The 18,143-nt window shown below is 40.0% G+C and overlaps 1 protein-coding gene across 4 annotated transcripts in view; it reads left to right on the forward strand.

The window, feature by feature from the left end:
• Nucleotides 1-18,143, forward strand: part of slc8a1b (solute carrier family 8 member 1b) — a 194,156-nt gene that overhangs the window by 112,691 nt on the left and 63,322 nt on the right. For 2 of the 4 annotated variants that reach the window (XM_051959840.1, XM_051959841.1), the window contains exon 5: nt 17,665-17,783. In XM_051959840.1, coding sequence (XP_051815800.1) covers nt 17,665-17,783 — 119 coding nt within the window. Of the gene's footprint in view, nt 1-17,664; nt 17,784-18,028; nt 18,139-18,143 lie in introns of all 4 variants that reach the window. The other 2 variants (XM_051959842.1, XM_051959843.1) reach the window with 2 other exon arrangements.

Raw genomic sequence — 18,143 nt, forward strand, 5'->3', positions numbered from 1 at the left:
TGAAACCATCAGTGACTTTGTAGCTGAACTAGGTTGAACTGCAGGCGATGTGTATTTGTGTTTGCAAAACGATCAAAATATAAGCAAATATAGTAAAAATATCTATAGTATAAAGAGCTACCTGTTTTTCAGTACTTAAACACTTATGGGTGCATCAAAAATGTTGCTTTTAGGTGTTTTTTTCCTCTGATTTTTGTCGTTATAACTGTGCCATTCTGCAAGAACGACATTGTTGAGTCCTCTAGGTTCTAGTCATGTTTGTTCTGTTTCCATAGAGGGGCAGGACTTTATATTGCGGTGAAAAATGAGCCCACAGTGACTAAAAACACCCAGAAACCAGAGATACAACGCATTATCGGTGTTGAACTACCTACAAATTCTGCAGATGTTCACGTACTTAAATCACAAGCTCTTGTTTGAGCTCTTTTCTGTCCCCATAGCTGTTTCTGTTTTTGGTCAGATATGCCACAGAAGTAAATTGTGTGTTTTAGCCTTAAAAACAATCCTTCCTGAGCTTTGTAATCCCTCATTGTTCAAATCTGTTCCTCCTAACTTAAAAATGAATTTGACTAAAACAAATCAAAAATGCACCAAGCTGAATACTTAAATGCTTAAATACTCAATCCTCCTGGCTGCTCTTGAGACTTTCTAGTAGACTGATATATCATTAATCTTGAAAAAGCTCATTTTGAATGTTTTTGTGTGAGAGAAACGTGAAGAGTCAGATGAGCAGAGCGGCAGAGGGAGTCGAGGAAAAGAAGAAGCTAAAGAGACGAAGCATCGGCTTTCAGCGTTGCTTTATGTCCCACAAGAAATCATCTGTCCTCCGCTTTGACATCGTCGTCATGTTGTTCAGGGAAAGGAAGGAATCGAATCTCACACTCAGGGGGAGAGCGGTTATTTCAACGCAGGCTGACACGCCAAACTATAAACTTGAATGTGTTTCCCAACTGAAGCTCTGCTGAAAGTCCCAAATACTTTAAAAAAACAGGGGAGAGAGCAGTGATAAGATGCTCGACACATGCAGAGCAAACTCCGGTTATCCTGCTGTTTCTGGAAAGTATCAGAAAAAAAACAAGTGTCAAAATAATCCCAACTCTCTGGTAAATATAGAAACACTTGTCTGCTCTTAACCCCTAAACCCACCAGTGAAAGGCATCTTACTTCTTTAAAAAAAAAAAAGCCAAAATCACACTGTTTGTTAGAGCCAGAGACAGAAATAAAAGTCTAACTTTCAACTTTCCAACGGTCCTTAAACTGATCATGTGCAGCGTGCCGTTCTAATGGGAAAATTATCCCAAACTGAACTTAAAATCTAAACTTCAGTTTCATCAAAATCACCTTTAATTAGGGCTGGGCGATATGGGCAAAAAATAAAATCTCTCTCTTTTTTTTTAAAGTCATCTTGAACGATTACGATTTTAATGGATTTTTGTTGTTTCTTTGCGGTGTGTTTGCTATGGCTAGTGCTAGCCATGCCGCACTCCCATAGCTGCAGCACTCTTCCCATTCTTTAGGATGCCTCTGCTGGAGGTGCTGAAAGAGGTTAGTTGTGCTGCTACTCTTGGTTTTCACAGTACTTTTGCAAACCTTGCACATGACTGTAGTTTGCTCTGTGTCAGTCTTGTCAAAGCCGAACCACTTCCATATAATCGATGTAACATGAGGCCCTTTTCTCGCGACCAACTCTTCATCTGTCCGCCATGACGGGGGTGTGAGTGTTTCGGTGGAAGCAGATGAGAGGCGGAAGCAAACGCCAGTGCAGAAGAAGAATCTGTATTGTTATATATTTAAGCTCGCGTTGATTTTACGATTTGGCAAATTTTCAAATCGTCAGGTTTTAAAAATGCGAATTAATTGAATTAATTCAATTTATCGCCCAGCCCTACCTTTAATATACACGTCTCATTAGAAAATATCCCAAAACAACCAGATTCTGTAGAAAGCTAAAAATCAAGTGCAACTGAGGAGTCATTAATGATTTAGCCGTAAAAAATATCAGGGACTGTTTAAGCTGTACTCGGATGAACTGCAGGTAGTGTTTCCATTTTAAAATGATTTATGACATTAGAATTTGTTAAACTGCGGAAAAGTTCTGAGTTTGTAGAACTGCAGGACTTTACACTGTAGTAAAAATTAGCTTAAGAAAAATATTTCTTTTATCAATTTTGACAATGGTAGTTAGTTTTACTCAAGCATAATCCATGTTTTTGTTTATCAAATAATTGAAAATACCCAGAAACAGCAAATATTTCTGTTAAATAATGTAACAAATCCCCCCAAATGCTGATTCTGAGCCAGGAAAAACCCTGCATTGTAGTTAATTTGAGAAATGATACTAAATATATGTATTTTAGTCAGCAAAACCAAGCTGGCTTGAAACCAAAATGTGAACCCTGCAGATAAACACAGACTGTAGAGGGAAAATGATGATGATGTTTTAAAGATTCTGAGCTTCAGTCCGCTGAGGGATGAACCATTTTTCCTGGTATTTTAGGTCTTGCAGAGCGCTGTCGAGGTCCGGTTGGTAGAAATGAGGTGTTTTCACTCCAACAACTGTATCTTGTGGCTGCAGAGTGAACTTGACTCTCCATCAGCGCTGATCCCAGCATGCAGCTTAGAGCTCAGAAAAGGCCTGGAAGAGATGCAGCGCTGGAGCTGGTTGGGCCGTGTCACTGCATTAGCATTCATGACCTGTCCTGCTACACACACACACACACACACACTCTCTCCATACCCTCCAGTATCTCATTATGTAGCACTTCCTCCGTACATATAGAGCATGATATATTCACTATATTTACATATCACTTTGTTCTCTGGCTCGGCCTTCTGTCGCTCCTTCACTAACCTTTAACTGTTTCCCTCTGCTAATTGCAATTAGAATCTGCAGTGTGTGTGTGTGTGTAAGATGCTGATTTCAGCAGTTTCTCACTAAATCCTGAGTGGAATAACGAGAAGTGGCTTCAATTAGCGTCGCTGTCGATTTTGTAAATGACAATCTTGAGTATTATGCAAAAAAAGCCACATAGTTGTGGTGAAAAATGAGGCAACAGCATACAGTTTTCATTACAGTAGAGGATTTAGTATTGATTTATGCTCACACTGGAGTTACTTGTGGATAGCCGTGGACACTACAGATGCATCATATTATATTACTTTCTACTCATTGTACTACATCATAATTCACTTAGAGGATGCACAGTATATCCGCATGTTTGTATTTCACAAATTCACACTACTGCTGTCCTTTTTGCAGGCTGAATTAGGATTTTATTCAGCTTCCTTTTACCAGTTTGTGTCCTGACAGTTATTTTGTGAGCAGAGATTCTGGCACCGTTTCCAACAGATTAACGAAAACAAATTCTGCTTTTCCTCTCAAAATCAGTCACTTGGGTTCCTGTCTGCCTCTCTACTAACCTGTGCAAAAAGGCCAAAAAAATTAACTTTATAATATCGTGTGAATGAAACGTCAACATCCGAATCAAGAAAGTCTAAAACACATCCTCCATTCTGCAGAAAATCTCCAATTTTTCACTAGAACTGTAAAAATCTTCCCAGAATGTGAGCGCTCAGATTTGTGTCTCTAAAACCTACACGTGTTTTTTCAATCAGATTTACGAGCTCCTCAGAGACGTTTCCTGTATGAAGCCCTGTGTGTGTGTGTGTTTATGGATGTGTGTGAGGGAGTCCCGCGGATGTTCCAAACTCCTTATTTGGTTAACAAGATATACTGTAGATAGAGCTGGAGGCAGAGCCAGATAGCCTGACATGGTGAGCAGAGAGAGACAGGAGATCAGGGAAACTCCCTGTGATGATGGAAAACACTTTAAATGACACACACGTACACACTCGTTAGACAAAAATGGAGAGTGGCTGCTGTTTACGGCTCCGTCGACCGCTCCGTGTAGCGCTGTCCAATAAAAACGGCCACCACCATAAACAACACTTTTACAATCCTGTCCACTATCGGACATGATGGATTAACTCTGAGCCGAGAAAACGAGCAAAACGACTGCAGATCCTCGACAAACTTCTGACTGAGCCGAAGAAGTTTCTCAAAGGAAACAGAACTTTTTCCTGCAGCAGACTCATCCAGAGGCACTCGGCTCACTGATGGAAGCTTCACGCTGACATCTTGAGTGATTTTTTTTTTTAACCTCTAAGCTTTTGAGAATTGAGCTGTAATCATGTTTTTATGCTTTTTTTTATTAATACTGAGTGTTTTTTATTAATTTAGATGGGTTTTTTCCCCCTCTCAGGCACATTTCTTTTCAAAAAACCTGCAGAGAATTGAAAATTGCTGCGATAAGTCATCATTAGTGATTAGCATTTCAGTCGAGTTTTTTCAGCAATTTTTTGAGCAGAGTTTCATTCTCAGTGCAAACTCTGATATCTGACTGAAACTGTCTCCAGCAAATTAACAAAAACAACTGCTTAGCAATGAAAATTCTAAATAAAATCTAGAAATGCTCATTACACTGAAGAGCAGCCATGATTAATTGATTAGCTGATGGCTATTGATTTGTCAACTATTCTCACAATCAGTTTTTTAAGGAAAAATAACAAAGAAATATGTGATAACAGCTTCTAAAATTTGACCCTTCATGAATCTTTTCGGCTTTCCGTGTTCTTTGACATTTGTCATTTCAAGCTTTGGGGAATTTTCTGATATTTTATCGACCAAACAATTAATTAATCGAGAAATTTATTGACAGATTAGCTCTTGATCAGTCCTCACAAAGAGCGTCCATTTATCATGTTGCATATGATGTGAGAAAGCGTCTGGAGTGAGTAAAAATACGACCGGAGGGGAATAATTCCAGAAACTACTCAGAGATCAGCGGGTTAATGTCGGTGTGGCTTCAGTTTTTCCCATGAAACCGACACCGACTGAGGAATCAGAAGCTGCAGGTGAAATGTTGAATGAAAATAAGAGAGGGTGGTAAAACAAACATTTCTCTTTGTGTAAAATATCATCAGACACTCTGAGATGAATAGTTTTGGAACCCTGGAGTCCATGTGGCAGCCTTATTCCAGGTGTTTGTGTAACCTTTAGTGTTTCCATTAGCCTCCAGGATTATGTGCATTAGCTGCAGACTGGATCTTATTAGAGGAGAGCAGTCGGCCTATTGTTGTGGTTTCCCACAGCGGCCAGCATCATTATCAGCTTTGTCTTATAAAACCACTGCGTGTAAAAGGTGCACGCCCACACAAACACACCCACCGAGCGCTCTCCGGTGGAAAGCCTCGTCACACGTGTGCGTTTAAACGCTCTGGCTCATAAAAATCACACTCGTCATCTTCACATGTATGCACGCAGACAGCAGTTTATTCTCTTTATGTGGCTCTAAATACACTTTTAAACACACAGGGACCCGTGTCAGCACGCTTACATCCATCCGCAGAAAGACGCACAGCCTACATATGTGTGCACAAACACACACACACTTCTTTTGTTTATTCTGTGAGCGAAGTCCTCCCACCAGCAATCTGTTCTGCACAAACAAACCGGTTCACAGTCGGACGGGCCACATCTTAGAAACACACACTTTTCCACTTTTAAACAGTTTTGATGAGAGATATTCAGGCAAACGCATAAAAAAATGTGAGTGTAAACATGCAAATATGTCATCTGTAAAGATGCTTGAAATGTTAGGATTATAATCAGATAAACATACACACACACACACACACACACACACACACACACACACACACACACACACACACACACACACACACACACAGAGCTGAGCCGCAGCATTTTCCCCCTCAAACTTAAAATAAAGTGGTGGTTCCCAAAGTCAAATTTTCCGATCCAAATACGTCGCTAAGGCAGGTTGCCGAGGAGGAGGAGTGACCAGTTGGGCTCTACGACTTCCTGTGTGTGTCTGAGTGTGTGTGTTTGTGTGTGTGAGACGAGGGAAAGTGTTTGGCTGGTGTCGGATATGTGCCATGCAACAGAAAGGCTTTTTGGGTAACCACAGATTGGTAATGCCAATAGGCTTTTATTTTGAAATCCCTCCGTCACGCTCATGTAGTTGAGTCTTTTGTTGTTGTTGTTATGTTTCAGGAAGAGGTGTACTATGAAACAAGTTCAACATATCCAGTGTTTCTTTCCATTAGCTGGCTCGACAAAAACTTAAAACTCCAGTTAGAGATAACAGCAGTGGTTCTGAACTTTCTTTAAGCAGGTTTTCTACTTCAGGTTGTGCTCCATAAAACAGACATTTGATGCTTCATTTGACTCTTCTTTCACACAAACTTCAGTCAAGAAGTTCAGGGAGTTGTAATGAAGAGCTATTAAGAATGTAAAAATAATGTATTACAGCAAAAAGGACCTGCTGCTATAAAACTGAAGATTTATTACTGTCAATGTGATAGAAGCTTCTTATTTCAGCTGCACATGAGAGATTTCATTCCAATATGACAATGAATGACGTGTGTTTAGGTGAAAGTGCAACAATCTGTGTGATTAACATCAACAGATCCTAATCTAATCCATTTTCTAATCTGTGTTTTATTACCTACAGTATGAACAATAGAAAGGGATTCTGCAGCAAATCAGAACCAAACTGAAAAACATCTGTTCATGCTTTTTCTCCATCGCCAGCTGATTGCATGCGTTTTGCTGTTACACTAGTGGAACTGCAGAGTTTCATTCAGCTGGATTTTTAGTGTACGGATCAATAGGTTTGCAGATAAAGTAGATTTCATCAGCTGAGAATCTGAATAACTCACCAGGAGAAGAACTGGTTAATGGGAAGAGCTTCTGAAACTCTGAACAGAACTTAATGCACATCTGGTCCAGCCGGTTATGAGAGGCAGCTTTGTGATGTTAAAACTTTCACTTTAGGATTAACGTACATCTGATCTTGCTCTGTATTTGTTTTGGTGAACCAAAGACAGTTTTTCAGACTGGATTCTGTTAAATTCTATTGCATGAAGATTCCAGTATGGTAAATGGTCTGTATTTATATAGCACTTTACTATACCTGCAAGGTACCCAAAGCGCTTTACATGATACGTCACATTCACCCATTCATTCACACACTGATGGCGGAAGCTGCCATGCAAGGCGCTAACCACGACCCACCAGGAGCAATTAGGGGTTCAGAGTCTTGCTCAGGGACACCTCGACGTGAACACGACTGGCCGAGGATCGAACCCCCAACCCTTCAGTTGCAAGACGGCCACTCTACCCACAGAGCTATGCCGCCCTGTTATGTTTCAGTTATGTTATGTTTCAGAAACATAACGAACACGTCAAACATCCTATTAGTGGTGAAAACACAGTGACCAAAGTATATATACTGGATGTACTTATGTCCTGACATAAGTTTTGTTTTTTAAATAAGTGATTTGTCCTTACAAAATAAAAACACATGAAGTTATCTCTGGCTATTTCTCCTACCATATCACATGTTGGAGGTGATCCAGTTCTAAACAATCAGTTTTTTGTGTTTGTTCTCGTACCAAACTACCAGAAGTAGCCTCGTATCGCTCCCTGTCTTGTTTCCAGTACGGTCGAGTTCTGTCACAGAACATCAGGGATCATGTAATCTAAAAGGAATCATGTAATCTACTCCTCTAAAAATAAAAACTCACTGCTTTTATGTTTCCTGGCATCGCCGCTAACACTCGGGGTCCAGCGCTGCAGGAGCCAAGAACCTGCGAAATCATTTATTTTGTTAGGAGGCCGCTGCGGAAAGTCCTGATGGTAGAAAACCAAACAAGGACAAAGCTGGTCAACAGAAAGGAAAAGTCAAGGTCACCATCAGATGCAGTGGATCTGGATGTTGGTGCGTTCAGGGCCCTTCTGTCAAAGGTTGGAGTGAGTAATCTGTGGGCTGTTTATTCTGCTTTATCTTTTATTTGTCTTGCTCGTTCTAGAGAAGCTTTCTGTGTTTAAGTGTGTCAGTGAATTGTTTTATAAACCTCGACTGAAAATCTGGTGTATGAAAGACAAAGGACAGAACCAGAGGGAGGGAAGAGGAGACGCAGCGGCGATCTGTCACAGCTGCTCACATGTCCTCTTGTTTTTTCCCCTTTTTACGCTTTTTTAGCAAAGTCAGACGGAGGACGTTTGTGTGGAAACGCAGATGTAGACACATGGAGGTCCCCGGAGTGAAGCGCGTGCACGAGGTTGTGTTTGCATTTCTGAGTTCCTGCAGCAGAGATGTGATGTGTGGGTGTCAGAGCATGCTAGTGTGAGACATCTGTGAACGCTGCCATGCTAGTGTGATCCTCCCCGGTCTGTGGGAGTGAGCCGAGGTGTTCCATCCTAGTGAGGACCGAGGCCTGACGGTGGACGTTTTGGGGAATAAAAAGGGTTTAATGCTGCTGTTAGGATGCTCAGCTAGATTTTCTTTCTTCTGAAAACGCTCTGAGAGTTCTGCATCATAAATTTATTCTACAGAAAGTTTACCAGAAGTAATTCTTAAAGACAGGATGAAGTTCCCTTGAAATGCTGCATTGAGAACGTCCTTCCTTGTTAGTATCTAACTTTGTTGGAACGTTTTCTACAGTAATGTCCCCAAAACATCCTGAAATTATTGCAGGCAAAATGTTCCACCTTCGTAAGCAAACACATTCTGTATTCTGAGACCTCGATAACATTTGGAAAACATTTTTTGACTTAATGTCTGCAACGTAATCTGATAACATCGTCTGAACGTTCAAATGTTCCGTCTTAGTTCACTAATGTTTATATTCAGTTCTCAACCGAGATCGAGACAAACGGTAAACAAAAACACAACTTGAAGAAAAATAAAAGATACTGCACAATAGAAGATGAAGTTCCAGGATTCAGCTCTTCAGCGGTGACTTCAAAGTTTCTAAATCTAAACTTCTACATGAAAAAGGTAAATTGTTCCATGGATTACTTGAAGAAGCCAAAGAATTTATGAGGAGGAGGAAAGAAAACAAAATTTGAATGCAGAGTCGGAGCCAAGAGTGGTGGGATTGTGACATGAAAAGGCTTCACTGAAACTGATTTTAAGTGAAATTTCAGGATGTCAAGGCTGCTCTGAACTACACCTGCAATAAGACTCCCCTTCACTTTCTGTCTAGATTTTGGAACATCAGAGCATCTGGTTGGTTGACCTCAGAACTTATAACTAGGGTGTGAAATTGTAAGAGTTCTGCCAAATATAGCATTTTTAGTCCATTTAAAACCTTGAAAGCAAACAAAAAAAATCTTAAAATGGAAGCTAAAATGGTGTTGTGTGATCACGTTTTCTTTTTCCTGGTAAAAAACAACGAACAGTTTCTCTGCACGTTTGATAATCTGAACACACACATGCAGAAGACTGTGATCACCTCCTTATATCGGGGTAATAGATCAGAAATGTGACCAAACAAAGAGGCTCTGCTCTCGGCTACTGTGGAACGTCCAAACTCTTCCTCACACACGTTACTGGACACACAAACACAAACCCGCTCGGTCTGGAAACAATCTTCTCCACCCCTGTTGGTTACCCAAACACAGGGTCGCCATGGCAACGGGACAGCGTGCCGTACAGCCGGCGTGTTTGTCATGCAGCGTGTGTGTGTGTGCGCGCGTGTTTGTGTCTTTTAAGAGTGTGTTGTGTGATGAGAAAGAGACGAGGCTTAAGATTCAGATGATAAATCCACTCCATTACGGCTAAATTATGTCTGCGCTGCCTGCTTTGTCTGACTGGGCGTGTGTGTGTGTGTGTGTGTGTGTGTGTGTGTGTGTGTGTGTGTGTGTGTGTGTGTGTGTGTGTGTGTGTGTGTGTGTGTGTGTGTGTGTGTGTGTGTGTGTGTGTGTGTGTGTGTGTGTGTGTGTGTGTGTGTGTGTGTGTGTGTTTTCCCCAGTCATACGAGGTTTGCCAGCTTCAACACAAGAGTCATCGTTCTTTGCGGGGAAACGTTTTTTAAAATCCACCCGGGTGCCTGATCACAAATGATTCATTTCCATTTTTGCACATGTGGAAAGTTTAATCAGGATTTTTATTCTTTTTTTCTCACAGTGACTCATTGAAGTTTCATCTGATTTAAAGCGCGTCCCTGATGTGGGGAAAAAAAAGTTTTCTAAAGGCGAAAAACATTTGCTTTTCTGGCTGATTAGATTTGGACGGTTCCAAAGCTCTGCTCTCTGGGGACGCCTTCGGTTCCTCTGTGCTTTGTTCATTTCAACGCCGTGCACGTTTGTAATCTGTATTCAAGGTGGGATAAATGAACGATCATTTAAAAGTAGTGCTTCTGTGATTAAGGAATTTGTTGCTGCATTTTTGACAGAACTGCGCTGAGGCTGTAATGAGTTGTCCAAACAAATGGAAAAGATGCTTCAAAAATCCTAAAAATTCCCACAAATCATTTATTTCTATTTTTTTATTTCTGTTTTTACTTTCTTCTTATTGGTATTTTTATTGTTTATTTGATCATCACATTTTTAACATTTAAAAAAACTGTTAAGTTTGTTCTTTTACTTATTTATTTAATTACGTATTTACCTTTTAAAAAATATTAATACTATTACTTTCAGCCTTGTCTTTATTTGATTCCACTTGTTACTTCCCTTACTGTGATTAGGCATTTTGTTTTGTTTTGTTTTGGTTTTTTTTTTACAAATGTATAATTTATATTTTGTACTAATTTATTTTGAATTTTTTTAGCATACAATGTTCTTCCTGAATATCCTTTTTATCATTTTTGCCCCATTAATCACTTTGTAAACTCAATTTTTAAAAATGCCATGTAAATACATTTGTAATAAAAGTAACAATGATTAACTTTGTAGTTGTAGCAGTAATAATAATAATAATAATTATAATAATAAAATATATGGTAGTAATTGTTTTTTGATCATTATTATTATTATTATTGTTATAAATATTAGTTATTTTTCTAAATAACAATTATTATAAATAATATAATAAAATCATATTAATAAAATACTGATGATAATTACAGTTGTTGTTGTTGTTATTATTGCTGTTATTACTATTATTGATATTGTTAATAATATGAATTATTATTATTATTATTATTGGCAATCATAGTACACAATAAAATTCATAATAATATTCATCATCACTATTTTATGTCTTTTAATAATTGATGGCAGCAGCTTCTTCATTTATTGATCTGCTAATCCATCTGGTACCAGGTCAAGTGCCTTGCTCGAGCGCTCCACCTAGAGGCAGGGGAGGGTGTTGCTCCGTCACTCCTGCAGCTGGTGTGTGTGTGTGATTAACTGACAACCTGTAGGTGGAGAGTTTTTCCACATCAGGAGGTGAAAATCTGTCCGTGTGCTGCTCCAGGACAGAGATGAATGAACTAATCCCTGCAGAGCACCGAGCTCACCTCTGACATTTACACGCGTGTGTTTGTATGATATTTAAATGGATTAAACTTTGCCGTGTCGTGCCGCTGATAGATTAAGCGGTGATTCTGGTGTGTGTAATGAGATGATTAGCGGGTTTCTGTGTGTCTGTCAGCGGTGAACACGACCAACACATTTCCTCTCATCTGCTGTCTTCAGAGTCGTTTTAAGCTCCCATCTTCACCTTTATAAGCTCCAGCCATACATACTGTATCTTATTTCTTTACCATAGCGGTCAAGGCTATCCACATCTCCTTTTTTTTTTTCAAGGAAGACAGTCTTGTACTGTGAAATATGCTTCACTTTTCAGCATGCACTGGCTGGTAGCAGAGGTATTATTATTCATTATTATTAACTGGACTAGTTTGAAAGACACCATAACTCACTCATGATTATAAACAGCAGCGTTCATTCATATTTTCATAAAGAAGGAGGAAGGACATGAACAGCTGTTTGTCAAAACAGGAGCACAGGGACACAGACCGAAGGAAATCGAAGGTAGAACACACAGAGTTTGATTATTCTAACCTGATTCATCGCTTCCTAAGTGTTTTCAGTTCATCGTTTAAGGCAAATGTGTTCAGATGTTGATGAGTTTTTACAGATTTTACAGACTGTAATGAAGACATCGGTGAAAATATACATTTAGAAATAACTATTATTTTTATTATTCACTGCATATTTGACCACATCCAGTAGAGTGACTGCACAAACCAGACAACCAGGAAAGAAGCAGGAGTGTGAAAATGGATGAAGTAAAGAGTTCTACCTTAATGTTCTTACTTCTAAATGTGCACATTTTAACCAGCAAAACCGCAAGGCTCCGGGTTTGCTCTTTCTTGTGGTATGATTTTAACATTTTGTAATACCTGTGAACAACTGTGCTTAGACTGCATGAAAATAAACGTATTTAGATCTTAACGTGGATGTGAAGATGGATGCAGGTTATTAATACTTTGTTGCACAAACATGTAACTAGCATAGCTGGAAAGGTCATAACACGGTTTTAGCTATGTTTCGCTGCAATTTATGAGAAATTCTAATCAGAAAAGGGGACTCTAAGGGTTAAGCAGCCTTCTGGGTCACTTGTATTTATTGTATTTATTTGAACATTGTGATTTTATGCTATTATGTGTCGCTAATCCACTTAGTTTAACAGTTAAATCAGAACTAGTTCCTTTTGTCAGCCACTAATTTCAAATAACATTTAATCACCTGATATCCACACAGCAAAAGACTGTTTTTACTGTTTAACCTTGAGCACATTAAGCTGCTGCTTCTTCCAGTTCCACCCTGAGGCCTGAAGGTGGACATTTGGGGGAATAAAAAGGGTTTAATGCTGCTGTTAGGATGCTCAGCTAGATTTTCTTTCTTCTGAAAAAGAGTTCTCTAAAGTGAATTTATTCCACAAGAACTTTTCCAGAAAGAATTCTTAAAGACAGGATGAAGTTCTCTTGAAATGCTGCATTGAGAACGTTCTTCCTGTGTTATTTTCTAACTTGAATGTTTTCTGCAGTAACGTCCCCAAAACATCCTCAGACTATAGCAGGCAAAATTAATTAACCAACACATTCAGTATTCTGAGGCCTCGATAACATTTGGAAAACATTTTTTGACTTAATTACTGCGACTTAATCTGATGGCATCCTCCAAACATCCTCTGAACGTCTTAGTTCACTAATGTTTTTTATTCAATTTCCAGAAGTTTCTTTCTAAAGACAGAATAAAGTTCTCTTAAATGTTCTTCAAACGTTGCACATCCTTCCTTTGTTGTTTTGCAACATTGTTGCAACATTTAACAGAATACCAGTCAGTTGCTTGTAATTTAATACTTTTATTGTACATACTGTAGATAAAAATGTCTGAATATTGTTTCCATAAATTAAGGTTTTATTCTGGTAATGTGTTTCTGCTTCATACAAACTGCCGTGTGTCTTTTTATGCTTCAGCCGGCTGCTCAGTTGTCGTGGCTTCAGATGTAGCGCTAGCTGCTAACACGACGACGACTGAACACAGGTTGCAGGCCTGTGATCAGAGATAATGCTTATATAAGCTTGTGTGTGTGTGTGTGTGTGTGTGCTTGTGTGTGTGTGTGTGTGTGTGTGTGTGTGTGTGTGTGTGTGTGTGTGTGTGTGTGTGTGTGTGTGTGTGTGTGTGTGTGTGTGTGTGTGTGTGTGTGTGTGTGTGTGTGTGTGTGTGTGTGTGTGTGTGTGTGTGTGTTCTTGTACTTGCTACATGGTGAGTACCATTTTCTGCATTTAACTATCAAAGTGAGGACATTTTTACAAAGTGAGGATATTTTGGCCGGTCCTCACTTTGAAACAGCCATGTTTGAGGGTGAAGACTTGTTTTTAGAGAACAGGTATGAATAGAGGTTTGGTTAGGGTTAGGGTAAGGATTAGGGTTAGGCAATCAGTTGTGATGGTTAAGGTTAGGGTAAGGCTCTAGGAAATGCATTACGCCTATGGATGTCCTCACTAAGATAGAAGTACAAACGTGTGTGTGTGTGTGTGTGTGTGTGTGTGTGTGTGTGTGTGTGTGTGTGTGTGTGTGTTCCCGTTTCTCGCCCTACACACCAGATTATGAGTATTCTCTCGGCTCTCTTTGTTGTTGCCTGCAGTGGATTTGGATCAGAATTTGGGGTTTTTGTTCCAAACTGGAAACACAAGATAAACACACATCTGTACACACACACACAAACACACACACACATATAGTGTATAATAAACCAGGTCCCACTCCAGAGTCCTGTGACCTGGAATATTAGCTGCCCTGCTAAATGTAAAAACACGCACACCGTCACACACACACTTTATCCACTCTGCAGCGCCGTCGCTTTGTTGGTTTATTGGTGCAAGGCTTCAGAGGACGAAATCATTCCACGTTTCAGGTCTTTTTTTGTAGTTTTCCTTCTGTGTTGTCCGCAGGTTGAAGCAGGGATTGACTGATGTGGGTTTTTAGGGTCGATACCGATCATTGGTAATCAAGAAAAGCCGATAACTGACATTTAAAGCAGTTTAATGTTTCGACAGCATGTGGCAGCAGAGAAGCTGTCATACATGACTGGACTTCTTCATTAATGATGGTGACTATAACTGAAATATTAGTGATTAAATGAGGACGCTGTCATCATTTGACGTAGGATGGAGTAAAATTCTTCAGGTTGTTTCTTCTCTATTTCCATCATATTTTACTGTTCCATCACTTTTATTGCCCACTAAGATCCAGATCTTTAAAAGCTTTATTAATTGTTGTTTACCTGACTGTGTTTGAGGTTAATCTGTGGCTGCCTTCAAACTTAGCTGCTAGCTGTTAGCATAGCATTAGCTGCTGTGAGAGAAGCTAATTTCCTGGTTTGTGTTTCTTGTTCAGTTTTTACTGCTTGAGAGATGTTTCTGAGAGCACAGAGTGAATAAAGACGGAGAAAGAAGACTGTATCAGACCTGAAGTAGAGCATTTACTTTTGCAATGATCGGCAAATAAAAATACAGACGATGATCATCTGAAAAATGCTAAATATCGACCATAATAATAAACCTATCCACAATCTTTATGTCACACATATAGGTCATGTAATATCTTTGTAGCTTGACAGACATGGCTTTTTTAAATATGTTATGTCTTAGCTGGCTGCAGAGCAAGTAAGACTTTCAGAGCTGCTTGTGTTGCCTATAGTTGTGGATAATCAGCGTGATCATTGTTCTGATTTCTGAGCAGTTTATCTTGACTTAAATCACACGCTGGTCTCATGTTCGCTGAGGGTGTTGGTTGCAGCAGCATCTTTCTGTTCCAAAACATTTTTATTTTCTGGGTCTGTCTTTCCTGAGATCCAGCACCGTCGCTTCATCGGTTTACTGGAGAAAACTGAGCTTCAGAGGATGAAATCATTTGATGTTTCATGTCTGTCTTCATTGACAGAACGCTGCTACGGTTTATAGACTGTTTTATCGCTGTTCTGTTGGAATAAATCAGATGCTGACAGGTTTAGGGAGGACATGGAAATCTATATGGCACATGTGTAGATCATGGAATATCTGTTTAGTGTGAAATACGACTGGTGGCGTCTCAGCAGAGAAAGACAGACTGTAAGAGGAGGTTATGGAACATGGTTGGCTGATTTCTGAGCAGTTTATCTTGACTTAACCCTCCTGTTGTCCTCATTCACAGGTACCAAAAAATATTATTTCCTTGTCTGCAACAAGATCAATAAAGTTTTTAATATTTTCTTTAAGAACATCCACAAAAAATCAACCAAAATCCAGCGAATTTCACTGGATTTTGGCTGATTTTTTTTGTACATGTTCTTAAGAAACATTTTTAACATTTATTTTTTTCCATCCAAAAATTGTCAAAAATTTTCCCAAAATGTTGAAAATGTGGACATCAGACGTTTCACAGTGAAAATGTTTTTTTCCACATTTTCAAACTTTAAAACGGCTCACAGGACGACACGAGGGTTAAATCACATGTTGGTCTCATGTTGACTGAGGTCTGCAGCAGCATCTTTCTGTTCTAAAACATCTTCTGTGTTTTTATTTTCTGGCTCCGTCTTTGCTTTGATCTGCTCTTGGATGATTTCTTGTTCCTCTAAAGTCTCTGACGTGTCGACACACTGGCCTGTTCAACTTTAAAGATGTGTCACTTTGAATTCAGCCAAAAATAAGAAGCGAGCCACAACACATGGATGTCAGAAATATCCAAACAGTCTGCTCAAATTCGACTTTTGTTGGCTTTTTCTCTGGTATGTAATCTTGTAAGATCTTGCAGCACCCTGACTTGACTTCTACTGTGAATTATATCTGGAAATAGACTGAATTGAATCACATTGAAATTTAAAACCATTAACTTTAACCTTCTACGGTGTTTTTAGATTGGCTGAATTGATAGTGAATTATCCTGGTTTCCCACAAGCATCATAGTTTGCTTTATTTCTAAAAATGGAAAGCAGTTTATACTAAAACACTGAGGCGGCATCATGAACCTGCTGCTGGATCCATGAAGTTGATTAATTATAGAACCAGTTCATCAGCGTGATTCATGATCGCTCATTTACTAATATGACTAATAGAGCTGATAAACTCTCCAGGCGCTGCTACAACTCATTTATCCTTTAGCATACACGTTTCTTTCTTTAAAAAAAAAAAAGGAGGGACCAAAGAAACGGGTGATTGAAGCGAACCTCCATCAGTGGAGAGTTTATCAGATTGATCCTGTCAGAGTGATGCTAGCAGCTCAAAGATTAATCTGACATCTGAGGTGGAAACATGGAAGCTTTTCCAAGTCTTTAAGGCACAACAGCCTCCAAACAGCCTCCAAACAGCCTCTAAAACAGCCTCCAAACAGCCTCTAAAGCAGCCTCTAAAACAGCCTCCAAACAGCCTCTAAAACAACCTCCAAACAGCCTCTAAAACAGCCTCCAAATAGCCTCCAAACAGAATCCAAAACAGTCCCCAAATAGCCTCCAGACAGAATCTAAAACAGCCCTCAAATAGCCTCCAAACAGCCTCCAAAATGGCCTCCAAGCGGCCTACAAATAGCCTCCAAACAAAATCTAAAACAGCTTCCAAATAGCCTCCAAACAGAATCTAAAACAGCCTCCAAATAGCCTCCAAACAGAATCTAAAACAGCCTCCAAATAGCCTCCAGACATAATCTAAAACGGCCTCCAAACAGCCTCTAAAACAGCCTCCAAACAGCCTCTAAAACAGCCTCCACGTGGCCTCCAAACTGAATCTAAAACAGCCTCCAAATAGCCTCCAAACAGAATCTAAAACAGCCTCCAAACAGCCTCCAAATGGCCTCCAAACAGAATCTAAAATAGCCTCCAAACGGAATCTAAAACAGCCTCCAAATAGCCTCCAAACAGAATCTAAAACAGCCTCCAAACAGCCTCCAAGTGGCCTCCAAATAGCCTCCAAACAGAATCTAAAACAGCCTCCAAACAGCCTCCAGACGGCCTCCAAATAACCTCCAAACAGCCTCCAAAAAGCTTTCAAACAGCCTCCAAATAGCCTCCCATTAGCCTCCAAACAGAATCTAAAACAGCCTCCAACCAGCCTCCAAATAGTCTCCAAAACAGCCTCTAAAACAGCCTCCAAACAGCCTCCAAACGGCCTCCAAATAACCTCCAAACGGCCTCCAAACAGCCTCCAAACAGCCCCCGCTTAGTAAAAGTTTGACTTATGCTTGTGGGAAAACCAAACTGCTGCTCTTTTTTTTTTCTATTGCTTCTTGGATTTCCAGTTTCCAGCCTGTCCTTTCCTCACTTTTCTTCCTTCTCTTCTCCTCTTTTTCTTCTTCCTCCTCTTCAGTAAAACCATCAAGGTGAAAATAATTGACGACGAGGAGTACGAGAAGAACAAAACCTTCTACATAGAGATCGGAGAGCCTCGCCTGGTGGAGAGCAACGACACCAAAGGTCAGGAAGACGGTGAGCGTCCAGAACGTCGGCCCTAAAACCCCGGAGCGTCCGTCGCTCTGCCGACGCTGCATGTTCTGCAGGAGGTTTTAACCCAAACCTTCTTCATCTCCTCGTCCTGCTGTGAACATGCAGCGGTTTGCAGGTCACCTCATCCCACCACGTCCACCCTGTGTGTGTGTGTGTTTGTGTGTTTGTCGTGTTGTTTCTCCACGCATACATTCACCGCCTCCCTCTGCGTGTTGTCGTCCACACAGGAAGACCATAACCGTTAGGATCTTAGACCGGGAGGAGTACAATAAGCAATCCTCCTTCTACGTTCTGCTTCAGAGCCCCGAGTGGAGACGCAGCGGGAAGGAACGGACAGGTGTG

The sequence above is a fragment of the Acanthochromis polyacanthus genome, chromosome 15, assembly GCF_021347895.1.
Source record: "Acanthochromis polyacanthus isolate Apoly-LR-REF ecotype Palm Island chromosome 15, KAUST_Apoly_ChrSc, whole genome shotgun sequence".
Lineage (NCBI taxonomy): Eukaryota > Metazoa > Chordata > Actinopteri > Pomacentridae > Acanthochromis > Acanthochromis polyacanthus.